Source organism: Uranotaenia lowii, chromosome 3, assembly GCF_029784155.1.
Source record: "Uranotaenia lowii strain MFRU-FL chromosome 3, ASM2978415v1, whole genome shotgun sequence".
In the NCBI taxonomy this organism is placed as follows: domain Eukaryota; kingdom Metazoa; phylum Arthropoda; class Insecta; order Diptera; family Culicidae; genus Uranotaenia; species Uranotaenia lowii.
In genome coordinates, this window is record NC_073693.1 from 97,472,372 (window position 1) to 97,487,005 (window position 14,634).

Genomic DNA, 14,634 nt, shown 5'->3' on the forward strand with positions numbered 1-14,634 from the left:
GCATAAATTTACACCTGATTCAATGTTTTACACCTGATTCAATGTTTTTTGTATCTGTTAAATTAAATTCTCGTTTGTAACAATGTATTTTTCAAAGAAATTTAATTAATTTATGGGAAATTGGGGTGATTGAGGCTCTTCTCGTCAACTGAACGGTAAGTGGTGTACAATGGCATGTCAAACTGGGGGTTTGCGGGCCGCATGCGGCCCGCGGCCTTATTCAATGCGGCCCGCGTAGCCCCGTCTTAATTTTCACAAAATTCCCTTACACAGAAGTACGCTGGCTTTCCTGCCACAAAATATTAAAAAGATTTTTTTGCTACGAGGGGAAATAATATTATTTTTGGAAATGAAAGGTGAACTTGTTTAACATTTTCAAGCAGACGACTGGGTTCAGGATTTGCCATTTGACGTTGATCTCACTGGCCACCTGCAAGATTTGAACTTAAAGCTTCATGGAAAAGAAAAAAAAAAATCATAACTTCTTGTGATGATGTAAAAAACTTTCAAGCTAAGTTATGGTTATGGGTCAACTAAATTTCCAAAGAAAACCTTGTGCTCTTCTCTACGCGTCAAAAACTGAAAGGATCAAATGAGGCTGCATCATTTGGTAAATACGTACTTCACCTAAAATCGTTACTAGATGCAATCAAAAGCCGTTTTCGTGATTTTAATCATACGAGCAAGAATTTTCGTTGTTTGTTTCTCCATTTTCGTTTTCTCCTAAAAATGCTGCTGATAATTTGAAACTAGAGTTGATAGAGCTGCAGTGCGGTTCTTTATTAAAAGCGAAATACATTGAAGTGGTTGTACCAAAATATTACAGCTATTTGCCTGAACGCTACGTTGAGTTACGGAAATTTGTTGCCGGAATTCTTGCTATGTTTGCAAGTAGTTATCTATGTGAGCAGTTTTTTTTTTCATAATGAAAGCTACAAAAACTCCTCATCGTTCGAGATTATCTGATAAAAATTTACCATCAATAATGAAGTGTCAGTGACAAATAAACTTAATAATAATAAATATAACGCATTATAATATAAGAATGTTAAACATTAAAAGCTTACGTAAAAATTTAACGCAAAATATCATTCTAAGTTAACTTATAACTACATATATTCCATTTTATTGTATCTAATCTCCGCGAAACTAATATGCTATGTTTTCTAACTGATTTTGGCTGCGGCCCTCTACGACATAGAAAATTTTAAATGCGGCCCGCACACTTAAACGAGTTTGACATGCCTGATGTACATCATTCGATTCAGCAATAAGTTGTACACTTGTTTCAATCATTTTTGTGCATTTTATGATGCATTGTCATTTGTTATAATGATTTTTTTCCACATATCGCTCGATTTTTGGGGAAATCGGGGTGATTACGGCCATTCTCGTAAGCTGAGCACTAAGCGGTGTACACCACTCAATTCAGCGACAAATTTTACACTAAATCACTTGGTTTTTGCATTTGGTATGTGAATCGCTCGATTGTTACAGTGAAATTTATGCATAAATTTAAAAAAGCTAGAGGAGGTTGGGGATATTTAGCCATTTATATTCATCCTAGTACAAGAAAGTGACGCGATTAGCTAGAATATGAATAAATCTATCAAAAATGATCATTCATGATGAAAAATTGTTGGATTACACTTTGTTTGACTGCATTTCTTTGAAAAAATTCTTAAAATTGGGGGAAAAGAGGCAAAATGAGCCACTTGTCGTAGTAAAAACAAAAATTGGAGTACACCAATCGATTCAGCTGACATTTTCAAATAAATAAGTATGGTTTGTATGACTTTTTGGTTGCATGGTAGATGGCTAGAATAATAACTTTGCACCCAAAAAAATATGGGAAATCGGGCAAAATGAGACGTTAAGAGTCTTTTTATCAGAGAGCGGTGTGGACCATTCGATTCCTCGTGCATTTTAAATTAAGAATGGTTGATTTTTCATGCAAGGCGTTCTTGCCTGAATTGGGTACCTTTTATGGCTCGAAAATCCCCACTGTGCGATGTTTTGATTAGTCCAACGTTCCGATGCTTTGCAACCTACTCATCCATCTTTAACTATCTCAAAACCCAAAAATATAGAGAAAAACAGAATTCAAAGAAAAATGTCCAAAAATCACCAAAAAACACATAGCCCAAGAGAGAACATCATAACCCAAGTAGACCATATTGGTAGTTATTTTCAAAATTATACCGCTTTAAAAATTCGATCACGAAAAACCATACAAAAATCCAAAAGTGTGTATTCTAAAAAATAGTGTAGCTTAAAACCAATTAATTTAATTTATATATCCTTCACAGTAAGTTTTAAAAAACATAGAGACAATTAGAAAATAGAAAAGTGGACAATAAGCTTCACATAAGCACAGTAATTTCACACGGAACGATAGATTGTCAGTAGAAGAATAGATTAACACACATCATTTAGAGATATTAATAGTAAAAAAATTCATAGAATTCCCATTGTATAAATGATTTGGAAATAATATTGATGATATGATTGTTGCCAGGTTCGGAAAAAAATCAAAATATTATATTTTTTGAATAAATTGGTTTTCGGCGATTTCAGTCGTGACATTATTTCATTACATTATTTCAATCACTCGCATATCAATTTCTTTTTTACCGAGAAATAAACTTTTAATATCACAATGTGATGCCTTTAATTTTGAATCTATTGAAATAGTTTTTAGCTTTGTACGCTATTTGAATTAACTTTTATACGGGGGCCGGACATTCGGCCGAAGGCCGATTGGCCGAAGGCCGATTGGCCGAAAGATGTTAGGCTGAGGGTCGCTAGGCCGAATGGGTTGAAAGGCCGACGGATGTTCGGCCGAATAGGTCAATAGGCCGAATGTGACATTAGGCCGAAGGTTATTTGGCCGAATATTATTTAGCCGAATGGTCATCAGGCCGAATGGGCGATAGGCCGAATGGTCATTAGGCCGAATGGTCGTTAGGCCGAATGGTCATTCGGCCGAAAGGTCACTAAGCCGAATGGTCATTCGGCCGAATGGTCATTTGGCCGAATGGTCACAAGGCCGAATGGTCGTTAGGCCGAATGGTCACTAGGCCGAATGATCGTCGGGCCGAATAAATGCTAGAAGGTCGGTAGGCCGAATAGCCTCTCGCGAGTGCCATAAAGATGGTAAAACGACTATAATCGAAACAAAAAAAAATCTCTGCTGTGCCCCGCCACACGTTGATACCACTTAGATTCAGTTTATGAAAATTCATTCAATTAAATAACGAAAATTATTGGAATTATCAGCGAAGCGAAAAAAAAGTGCGATGTCAATCTGTCACCGCCTACCATACTTATCGTGTCCCGTGGAATTGGTCTTAGACAAATTTAAATTGATCTTCTTGATTGAAATTTTCTAGATATCTATATTATGCATTCTGTCAAAATTGGGACTTGCAATTAAAAGTGTATCAAGAAATTTAAAATTGAAATTTATTTAAAGGTTATCACAAAAGGAAACTAATTGATTCCCTTTAGCTAATTTAAAAAAAACGGAAAAATAATTGAAAAAAATGTGTTGCCTTTCTGTGTTATACATGTCCGTTATCAATTAGTTTTTTTTATGAAACAAAAATCCCAAACATCCCGAAATTCTGGTTTTTTTTAAAATGATTCTATAGAAAAGAACAAATATGAAACACATCTTAAGAAAGGGTTTGGAAAAACGACTACAAATCAAAAAATACGTTAAATGATTGCATCCGAAAAAGTACTGAAATTAAGTTACATAGCCCTAGTGATTGCGCTATTTTTGGGGAGGTTGTGATCATCCCGATAACCCTCCCCTCCCCTTCATAGCACTCAGCTCGTCAGCTAGTTTTCAATAAAAGAAACTCTTGCATAATATGATCTAAAGAACAGTTATCTCTATATACAGTTACGTTACATATTCTATTAATTTAATTCACAGTGACCGAATACTACCAGCTGCCGAAGATGTACCTCTTCGACGATTACGATCGATGTCTGCAGGAATTCGACCAGAAAGCCGTGTACTGTGTGGTAGATTCCGTTATAAAACCAAACAAAAGTGCTTTCATATGGCCACTAATTCAAAAGTACTCCAACGATAGTAAACGCAGCTTCCGGCACGATCGACTGCAGCGAGGCATTTGCATGAACTGGTGCCACAAAACGATGGCCAAAATTGACCATCGACGCAGCCAGGATAAGTATTTTTTGAAAAAGTTCGAAATCAACAGCGAGATTACTTTCGAACCGAACACATTTCGGCAGGCTCTAGATTGGCGGAATCGGTATCGAAGGTTGGCCAATTTGTGCGTCAACTGGGAACTGAAACGTCAGTACTCGATTATGGCCTATACTTCGGTCGAATACTGTATGACCAATCGGGAGGAAGAACCCGTTGGTGAGTCTTAGAATATTTTAAAAGACATGTATGAACTATCTGAGGTTTTTACTTTGCTTAGATTTTTTGGATGGCATTTTCCTCGCCATTCTTGGAACTATTTTGGCAATCATTATACTGTCTTCGTTCTACGACTTCAAGATGAGATTCAAACACGGAAGCGATATGAGAAGTAACGAGTACTATCGGAGTCCACTTCCCAGAGGCCGTAAGTATCCGTGTGACTTCTAAACCTCTTGATAATGATATGTAGGTATTATGCTCCCGAACATTATACAATCAAGCAAAATAACTTACGCACCCTCGTTACAGTTCCTCGATATCTGGTTGCATTCTCGCTGACACGCAACTGGTACACCCTGATGGCTAAACGTCGAACTTCGCTGGCCAAAGATCTTCGCTTCCTACAGGGGGCCCGTTTCCTGGTCATGTACCTGGTAATAGCCGGCCATTGCATGCTGTTCAACTGTATCTTTCCGCTGCTCAATCCGGAGTATGTGGAATTCGTAAGTTACTACCCCTGCTTAATTGATGACTAAGCGTAAAGTTGACTCGAATGATCTAGAAAAACTCTCTCGCTCGAGAGATTCGAAAACAAGATTGACTCGAACCGATTTAGCTTATTTCGATAATCATTACACTTAGGCACGTATCTCTCTATATTCCCCCAGAACTACCGGCGCTTAATCACGATGCTGATATTCAACGGGATAACGGTGATCCAAACGTACTTCACGATAAGTGGCTTTTTGTTGGCGGTGCAATTTGTGGGTTACTGTGAGAACAGCAAGTCGTTTACGGTGAAGGATTTTCTTGGCAGCGTCTGCTATCGGTACCTGAGGTGAGGTTTGCATGTTACCTTTCGTTTGGCTTAATTATGATTGGCTAAAGTACCTAGCTCTAACTAGATGTTAATTTATTTTATAAATTGTCACGTGCAGAGTAGACGCTGGTTACAAATTATCCAGATGATTCCAAAGCAAAAGTAAAAGCATAATGGAATACATTTGTCTGAAGTTAGTTTTTTATCCATTCTCTTTCAGTTTAAAAAAAATCTGAAAGTGAGAAATATTGTTACTGAGTCTTTCAACGAACAACCTTGATTAGTGAGAAACCTCTTGTAGCGAAAAAATTCTGTCTATTTCAAATTTAACTTTATTTGACTTTCTGATCTTATATCATTTTAATACAATGTTAAAAATCGCTAACTCAGCCATACTTAGAGATCGCTAATTGGAAGAGCTAAATGTTAAATAAAAGCTTGCGATCTTTAGTTCAGAGCGCTAATCGTTCACGGAAAAATAATAACAAACACAAATTATGAGGACGTTTTTAAGCATCAAACATTATTAACCCTTTAAAAAACGAACGACGATATATCGTTGTTGCTCTGTTTTTGCTTAATAAGACTTGCTCTTTGTCAGAAAATAACTGTAAAAAATGTTGGAATAGTTCTAGAGTTTTTTTTGATTAGGTCGTATGAGCCACCTCACGTGTTTTGAGAAAATCGCAGTTAAAGTTTTGTAACTTATTTTTAATTCTAGTATTTAAAATGCTGCTCAGATTTGCCTGAAAATTTGGTACGGGATGCGAAGATAGATAAGAAAGAGCCTGGAGTAATAAATTCAACCATAAAATTGTGTTTTTGAGTAAACATGCACTTACGACCTTTGGCATAACATACTTGGCGCCAACGTCGTTTTGCATATTGCTAAATTTTATCTGAAACTTCATTTTATGGGTCTTAAACTTGTCTTTTTCTTCTCAAGTTGTAATGTACTTACGTTTGAATCCATGGACCGATGTCCCGGTTAACACGGGTGATATGCGCTCTACAGAATTTACGGGGGAGCAATCTTCTTTTGCCATTCTAGCAGCCTTAAAATTTGTGCTGCAAAGGACTGTCCATCATGTTCATTTCGCTTTTACTTGCTTCTTCCTTCCTGTTACTATTATTTTACGATGTTTTGTTTTGATAGCTACCTGCGAAGAAAAAAAAATATAAAATTGAAAATTAAATTTTGTTCACTCTTAAAAGTTTCGCTTTTTTGACTTACCTTTCTACAAATTGAAGAAGTTTATATTACTAGTTTGCTTAAACTACTCCCACTAATAATTTCCGTTGGAATTTGTTACCAATGCAGCACTCGCTGAAGCATTTTTTGAGAAAATGCATAAGGTCACAAAAACCAACTAACCGAACTGTATTTTGCGACCTTTGTTTTGCACGATAATTCAGTGCAGTGCAAATAGTCGCAAAAACCAAATTGCACTCGAAAATGAAATAGTCACTATGCGACTTAAATTTAAATCATTTTGTAAAAGTTATCTTTTGACAAAATTAAACCAAATTTTTACCTAACATAAAATACATGTTTATCAATCGTTTGCAGTTAATAACTCAATTCTGTTTATATTGGCTCATACGACCTAATCAAAACTAACTCTAGAGTTTGTTTATGGAACAACACACATGAAAAGAATGTCGTGGACCTTAGTATGTTCTTAACACATTGATTGTTTTTCTCCGTGCAATCGTGAAGTCAATATGAAGCAAAGAGTTGAATTGCATTGATGAGTTTTCAAAAAACGATCTTATTTAGTTATCACAACCTACATTACAAGTTAAAAATTAAAAAGAACAAAATATGATTCACTTTATCCATCAACAAAATTTTAATATTTTAAATATTTGCTTATCAATATTCTTCGAAGTATCTTTACTCTAAAGGACCGTTATTGAAAACATATTTTTAACTTTACTATTAAACTTCTATCACTGCCTCAAAGATAGAAATAGGAGTTTCCTTAAAGAAAATCTAGAAGGACAGGGGGTTTACGAAAACTCGGTTGCACCATTCACCAAAATGGTTCTTCATCTATAACCTTTCACCTTGTAACACAACCTTTTCCGTGGATATTTTTAAACTTGGATTCACAGACGTATAGATGGTATCTATAGTTGGTGATATCGACTGTCCTAGGTTTCCCAATTTTTCAAAATTAGTGTTTTTTTAATATATAGGGACAAACGACCGTGCTCGAGAACGGACGCGTTTTCTCAGTACGAATAATACTGGAATAAATTTACGATCTTAAAGTGTCCTAGAGTTGTATGAGGCCAATTCTGTTCCAAAGGACATAAGCCTGCCAAACTGTCCAGAGCTGCGCCCGGTGGAGCAGTACTGGGCAATAATGAAGCAAGAACTTCAGAAGAGCAAGAAGACAGTCAAAGACGAGAAGGAAATGTTACGAAAATGGAAAAAAAACTGAGAAACTGGTACCGGATGACACTGTAAAGATTTTGATGTAGGGCATCAAGCCAAAATGCGTTTAATTTTTGCACTCAAGGCTCCATCGATGAACTTTTCTTTTGATTTTTGAAGTAGATAAAAGATTAATATACAGTATGCAAAAAAAAGTTTATCCACCCGCAGCGAAAAACTAGATTTATTCCAAAAAAACCCTACGGAAAATTAAAACACAGTTAATTGTTGTTCAGTTTATTATTGTTTATGTTAAAACAAAGTCAATGAATTGATGAGTTCCAAATTAAAAACATATTCTGTTGCATTTGAGATATAATGTTAAAAAAAAGACAAAAAAAAAAGATATCCACCCCTCTGGCTCACACAGCTTTAGTACTTCGTGTGACCTCTTTTGGCTTCAATAACTGCTTGCCAACGTTGTGGCATCGATTCAACAAGCTTAGCAGTTGTTTCCGGGGTGATTTTGTCCCATTCATTTGAGATTACCTGCCGCAATTGCTGGATGCTTGTTGGTTTTTGCTCCTGAACATTAATTTTCAAAATTCACCAGAGATGCTCGATCGAATTACACAGAACAAATTTTTGACTATTACGTGTCACTGAAAACTGCAACCTTTAAAATAAATCACCTGTAATTAACAAAACCTGTAATTTTAAATGGTTTTCCTTGAAAGTTAACGAAGATTCATGTATTATTACAGCAAATGTCCTGTAAAAAAGTTGTACACTAAAAATTAAATGTCACGTAATCATGTTTTCGACCTGTAAAATAACGGTAAATGACCTGCTCCTTTTTGTTACAGGACATTCGCGTAACTTTACAGAAAATAATTTTTGCTGTGTAAGGTCGGGAGACTGTGCTGGCCACTCCATAACCTTGATACGCTTTTCTTTGTTGGAACGTATATCTGCGCCCCAACTTTAGCTTTTGTGCAGACGCTGGTAGTTTCCGCTTCAAAATATCCAAATAAACCTCCTTGGTCATGATTCCATCGATGAATTCAAGTTCTACAACGCCGGATGTAGCCATAGATCCCCACACCATGACTCTACCTGCAAATGAAAATCAAAGTTATGCTCAGTTGGCTGAAAAATCAATGTATGTTAAGTAACGCACCACCGCCATGCTTGACTGTAGGCCGCGAACAATCTTTTTTCAAGCTTTCACCGGTTGGCCGGTAGCATTACTTTCAACCAGTGTTCCGAAAATCACTCATTTCCAATGAATGTTCCTGATTGCACTTCGCAACTGAACGTACAGCGATCGGGTTTTGTTATTGATTGCTACTGGACCTATCCGATCATCGTTCGTTCTATTCATCGCTAAAATATAGATCACCTCGAATGGCGCTTGCTGTCAAAACTATGCAGCACCATCATCAAATTGGAATCTCACCAATGAGCGATGCATACGGCGAATCGTGTTTGTCTAGGATCAGGAGTGAATGGTTCAGGCAGTGAGTGAGTGATACATGAAACCGATAATCAGTAAATGTTGTTTGATTTTAAACATAGCCAATTAATAAATTTATTTGATTTTACAGCATTTTTTTACACCAGTAAGAATAAAATCAAATTGAGGTTGTGCTTGTGAGGGAAAGACGTTCACTTCCACCGTTTTTTCAATTTCAAATAAACCAGGCGGATACTGAGTGAGCGACATTCAGAATGGATCAGTTTGTATCTCACTCATCTCCGATATGCGATAGTTGCAAAACCAATGATTCTGAATGATGCGACTCAGTTGGCATTGCTGAGTGGAGCCCTGATCGAGATTGCATACCAGTCGGGCGAAGCAGTTGCGAGATGCGCTTTCTCATTATACAGTCAGAATGTTTCAAATAAGAATCGTATCCTGAGTGTTTATTTTGATTGATTTTCGGAACACTGCTTTCAACTCAGGGCCACTTAAATCTTTTTTTGATATTTTTTGCGGACAACCATCGCTTCTTAAGCGCTACTCTGCCCTTAAGACCTTTCTTATGAAGACGATTTCGCACGGATTGTGATGTCAGTTGAACGGAAAATTCGCTTTCAATCTGTTTCGCAATTTTCGGCAGGGGTGTCATTTGCTCACACAATGAGCTCAATGTGCATTTTTTCCATAGCACATTGAGAGAGCAAAACCGAGCACTGCCTGAGCTAGCTGTCCACCAATGTGCCACATCTAAGCAAATCACAGAGCTACATAGCGGTAGCCCTCAGCTCATTGAGCTGCACAATGTGTACCAGTATACCACCACAACGCTGAATTCAACAAACGAAAGCGAATTGTTTCCCAATAAACATGCAACAGCAACAACACAGCTGAAATTTGGGCGGGCTCGGCCTGCCGGCTTCCGAACACCGTTGCCACAAAAAAATATGTATCAGTAATGATCGTCCATACGTCTTCCAATTTAAAAGAATTAAATACACTGATGGTACAGATTTTCGTGGCATCGCTGCTCGGCAGCCGGCAGGCCGAGCCCGACCGAATTTCGTTTGTGTTGTTGCTGTTGTTTGTTTATGAGTTATTTTCTTCCTTGCAAACAGCCGGTGTGTCTTCGTGCCGGACTGGATGAACGATGATCGTTTTTATTTTCTTTTGATAAGAAGGAAAACTATAACGAAGAAGAGTGCTTGGCAAATTTCTAAAGCCAGAGTTCACATTGAGCAGCACATTGAGCAGAGTGGATCAGCTCATTGTGTTTTTCATCATTGTGAGAAACCTCTCAAAAAATTCGACTATCGGCGCGCAGTAAGAGAGCGAGCAGTAGATATTCTATTGCCGTGCGCGCAGTTCGAGAAAGCTTGAGCTCACATTGTGCTTTAAGAACACATTGTGCTGTTTTGAGGAGTATAACACCCCTGATTTTCGGAGCTGATAGTCCCCGGTCCAGCTCTGCCTTCTTCACGATAGCTCTGTCAATTCGGCCTGTAGTCTTTGAAGGACGTCCCGATCGCTAAGCTGGTAAGATAGAACCACGCTTTTTGTACACCTGAACAATCCTAGCAACCGTATCTTTATTAAGCTGGACAATATCGGCAATATTACGGCAGCTTCTGCCGATTTTGTGATGTTCAACAATCAAATTTCGGATGCTGATCGGAATTTATGCTTTTTTGGGCATTTTGCAACCAATTACTTCCAATTTTGAACACGAAACACGAAACACGAAACGAAAACTTCAAAAGCGCTAAATGACAGCTAGACACAATGTTTACATTCAAGAAAGCTGCAAGCTACACACTAAAACTTTGTAAAACACACTTAATTCGTAGTAACCATTTGAGGGTGGATAAACTTATTTTGCGTATTTTTAACCCTTTTTCATAATTTATCACATAAAACCCCGAGAAAAGATATAAACGCCGTATTTCCAATGGCAATATAATAAATAAACATAAAATGATAAATTGTGGAAGAACATTCATAAAATCAACTTGATTTTCACCAGAAAACATTACGATTGTAAATTTGTGAGGTGGGTGGATAAACTTTTTTCGCATACTGTATGTACAAACAAACGAATATATGTACAAACGAAAATTTTGATTTAATTCTAAACATTATAATAAAATTGGCATGACAATTTCGGTGTCGCAATAATTTTGTGTACGCCCTTTACTAAAAAGTTATAGAAACGTATTTTGATTAAATTTTTATATGACCTTGCAGTTCTTGTTCAATAGAATTTTTTAACATGGGTCAAAAGACAGAATATTTTCAGGTAGACTTGTCAATATTTTTTTTAACTATTACGTTTAAATTGTATGTAAGTTAAAAAATATTGAAATTACTCAACTAGTCTACTGGTATATCTAACAAGGAAATAAAAAGTTACAAATTCATAATAAGCATTTAGAGTTCAATTTTTGCGTAATAAAATATAAATAAATTTATGTGTACGTCGGTAAATACGCCAACGAGCACTAACATAGGCTGAGAATTTGAATGTCAATTAGTCAATTATCATAATATTTTCAATGTTAAAAACATGGATTTTCACAAAATAAGATCATAATAACCTTTTATCCAAATTTACAGATTAACCCCGCTATACCTATTTATGATCCTGTTGGATTCCACTTGGCTCATAAAAATGCAAGATGGCCCCATCTGGAAACGGCTGGCCGAAACCGAACGAACCTTCTGCCGGAACAACTGGTGGGCCAATCTCCTTTACGTCAACAACTACTTCACCGTGGATGAACCGGTTCGAATTACTAAGAGCCAGCGAAAAAAGATGAAAAGTCATAGTAACCCATTTTTCCATTGTGTTCTCTTTAGTGTCTCCAGCAGGGATGGTATCTGGCCACCGACTTCCAGCTGTTCCTGCTTGGCCTGTTGCTGTTGGCTTTTGTTCGAAGATTCCCGAAACTGACGAAGCCGGCCTTCGCCGTTGCCATTTCCGTCTCCATTCTGGTGCCGGCGCTAGTGACCTATTGGAACGAATTCGAGGGGGTGGTCATGATACGACCCGAGTAAATTGTTACTTTTCCTGTTTGCAATTTGTCGTTCACTTTTTACTTTTGTGGTTTATGATTACGGGTTTTGAGTTATGATGGTGATGGCAGCAGTAGAGTTTGAACTTTTAATTATTCTTCATGACGTCTTATTTTCATTCATCGTTTGGACATACAATTGGAGGCTTTTAGAAACCTTTCTTCTTCTTGTTGGTTTTAGGTCGCTTAAATATGTGATGTGGTATGATGAAAGCTATCGGAAGATGTACATTCCTACTCATACGAACTTGGGCAGCTACTTAGCTGGTTTGATTGCCGGTTTGGCTTATTACAGGCTTAAACAAAATAATTTTAATGTTCGAAGTAATAAAGTAAGTACCTACCCACCTGAATTCAAAAATCTAAAATAGTCCCCTAAGGATAATATCTATGGTATTAATAATTTTTTCTCATTTCAACCAAAAGACATTCGTATTGATCTGGTATTGCTCGATACCGTCGGCTATCATTCTGCTGCTATCGGCTTACATGTTCTATGCCTACGACTTTCAAAAGCCAGCTTTCTGGATTTCGCTTTACGCTGCCGTTTCCAAAAACCTTTGGGGAGCCATCTTTGGTGTTTTGTTTCTGGGAGTCGCATTTGGAGTTGGAGGTACACAAAAAGCAACTGATTCGATTAGGACTATTTTAACGGTTTTTATGTCTCAGGTTTTCTGAAAAGATTACTCAACAACCCAATTTTCCGGCCCCTTGGCAAGATTACTTACGCCGTATATCTGTGTCACTTGTTCATAGTGAGAACGACCCTGGGTAACATCCGGCAGCCAATTTATGTTAGCGATGTTAGGATTGTAAGTAACAATGCTTTTTAAATCCTATAAATTTGTGTTAAAATTTTATTTTTGACATTTTACAGTTGGTCTCTACATCTTCAACTCTGGTGCTGTCCTACATAATGGGACTACTTTTGTGTCTGATGGTCGAAATTCCTCTGTCAAACATCCAGAAGGTATTATTCCACAAGAAATCAGGTTGGATAACGATTTATGTTCGATATTAAACCATTCTTCCAAAATAAACACATTTTTCTCCGTTTTTCAGAAGAGTACTATGAGGAAAATGTGGAAATGGATAAAAACGGTGTTAATAGCGAACAAACTGTAAATAAAAATACGAAAAACGAAGAAAGCAGCTGCTAATTTACAAGTGAAAATAATAATACAGGTCGGACTCGATTCTACGTAGACTGGATTATCCGGTGCCTCTAATATCCGTGTATTTTGACTCATTTTGTTAAGTGAATCTGTTAACATTCAAAATAAATAAGAAAATCAATTTCTTAATCAAATTTTGATGAACGACTAAAATGATTCACGAGTAACAATATCGACTCAGAATTGAAACCGAAACCTCGAAATCTTATTCCAGGTCCACTATTCTATTACAGTTTTTCAAAACAATTTCTCAATTATTGATTGAAATTTAGTTCCGAATATCTTATTTCATTGAGATACGACTAAACCTGCCAGATTTCCCAGATGTTGCTCGATTTTGTTCGCTTTATTTGCAAAATCAAACGAAAATTTGATTTTATTCAGTAGAATTATGTATTTTGCGTCCCAATTTTTGAGTACTTTCAACAGAAATAACATAAACGATTTTTTTTAGGAAACTATACGATATCCAATTGACTAACGTGTTTAAAAAAAAGTTTTTCAAATGCTTTTCTTCATGATTTTTATTGAATAATATGAATATTGTTTTTTTTTCTGGGACTTTCATCCTGTCGGATGATTCATCCCTAAGGAAATATTTGGTAAACTTAGTTTAGAATAACTCCGGATGTTGTGGTTTCAAATTTACTCATTAACATTAAAATCCGATGTCTTTGATCAGATTTGGCATTCTTTATTTAGTGTTTTTTTCTTGAAATCCAGTTTTTATCATCATTGGGAAAAAAACCTGTATCGAATTCTATCTTTTATCTGTAACAACAGTTTCATCATTCGCCATATTCAGTTAGATTTACAAATTGAATTTCAAATCAATAACTGAAGAAAGAAGTCATATGACAAGCCGAAAATTCAGAAGTAAAAGAAGAGAATTCTTGTTGAGGGTTCGCTATTTGATTCGTAAAGGGTGATACGGTCAAAATTTGGTCAAGGGAAAACGCGTGTAAATCGGTGAAATCGTTTATTTAGAAAATCAAATTAAATTTCTTTTTCAAGATTAAATAGTATAAAATTCAGGAAAATATTTAGTTAGGCTTCCGCTTTTCCAAATCCGAATTGCCGGGCCTTACGCTTAACCCCTGCCATCAGATTTTGTACAGCCACCTTGTCCACCTTCTTCGCCGCCGAAAGCCAGTTTGCTTTGAACTGCTGCTCGTCCTTAGCAGTTTTTTGGTCTTCTTCAGGTTCCGCTTGAAAATAGCCCAGTATTTCTCAATTGGGCGGAGTTCTGGCGTGTTGGGAGGGTTCTTGTCCTTGGGAACCACCTGCACGTTGTTGGCGG

At 36.8% G+C, this 14,634-nt stretch overlaps 1 protein-coding gene across 2 annotated transcripts in view; it reads left to right on the top strand.

Annotated features, from left to right (window-relative positions):
* LOC129755418 (nose resistant to fluoxetine protein 6-like) overlaps positions 1-13,485 on the top strand; it is a 38,200-nt gene extending 24,715 nt beyond the window's left edge. Inside the window, exons 2-12 of one of the 2 annotated variants that reach the window (XM_055751905.1) lie at positions 3,944-4,402; positions 4,464-4,610; positions 4,715-4,908; positions 5,074-5,243; positions 11,702-11,870; positions 11,945-12,138; positions 12,341-12,491; positions 12,586-12,772; positions 12,829-12,971; positions 13,037-13,151; positions 13,222-13,485. In XM_055751905.1, the coding sequence (XP_055607880.1) occupies positions 3,944-4,402; positions 4,464-4,610; positions 4,715-4,908; positions 5,074-5,243; positions 11,702-11,870; positions 11,945-12,138; positions 12,341-12,491; positions 12,586-12,772; positions 12,829-12,971; positions 13,037-13,151; positions 13,222-13,319 (2,027 nt within the window). In that variant the 3' untranslated portion in view covers positions 13,320-13,485. The remainder of the gene's footprint in view (positions 1-3,943; positions 4,403-4,463; positions 4,611-4,714; positions 4,909-5,073; positions 5,244-11,701; positions 11,871-11,944; positions 12,139-12,340; positions 12,492-12,585; positions 12,773-12,828; positions 12,972-13,036; positions 13,152-13,221) is intronic. The other variant, XM_055751904.1, reaches the window with a different exon arrangement.
* Positions 13,486-14,634: the final 1,149 nt, after the last annotated feature.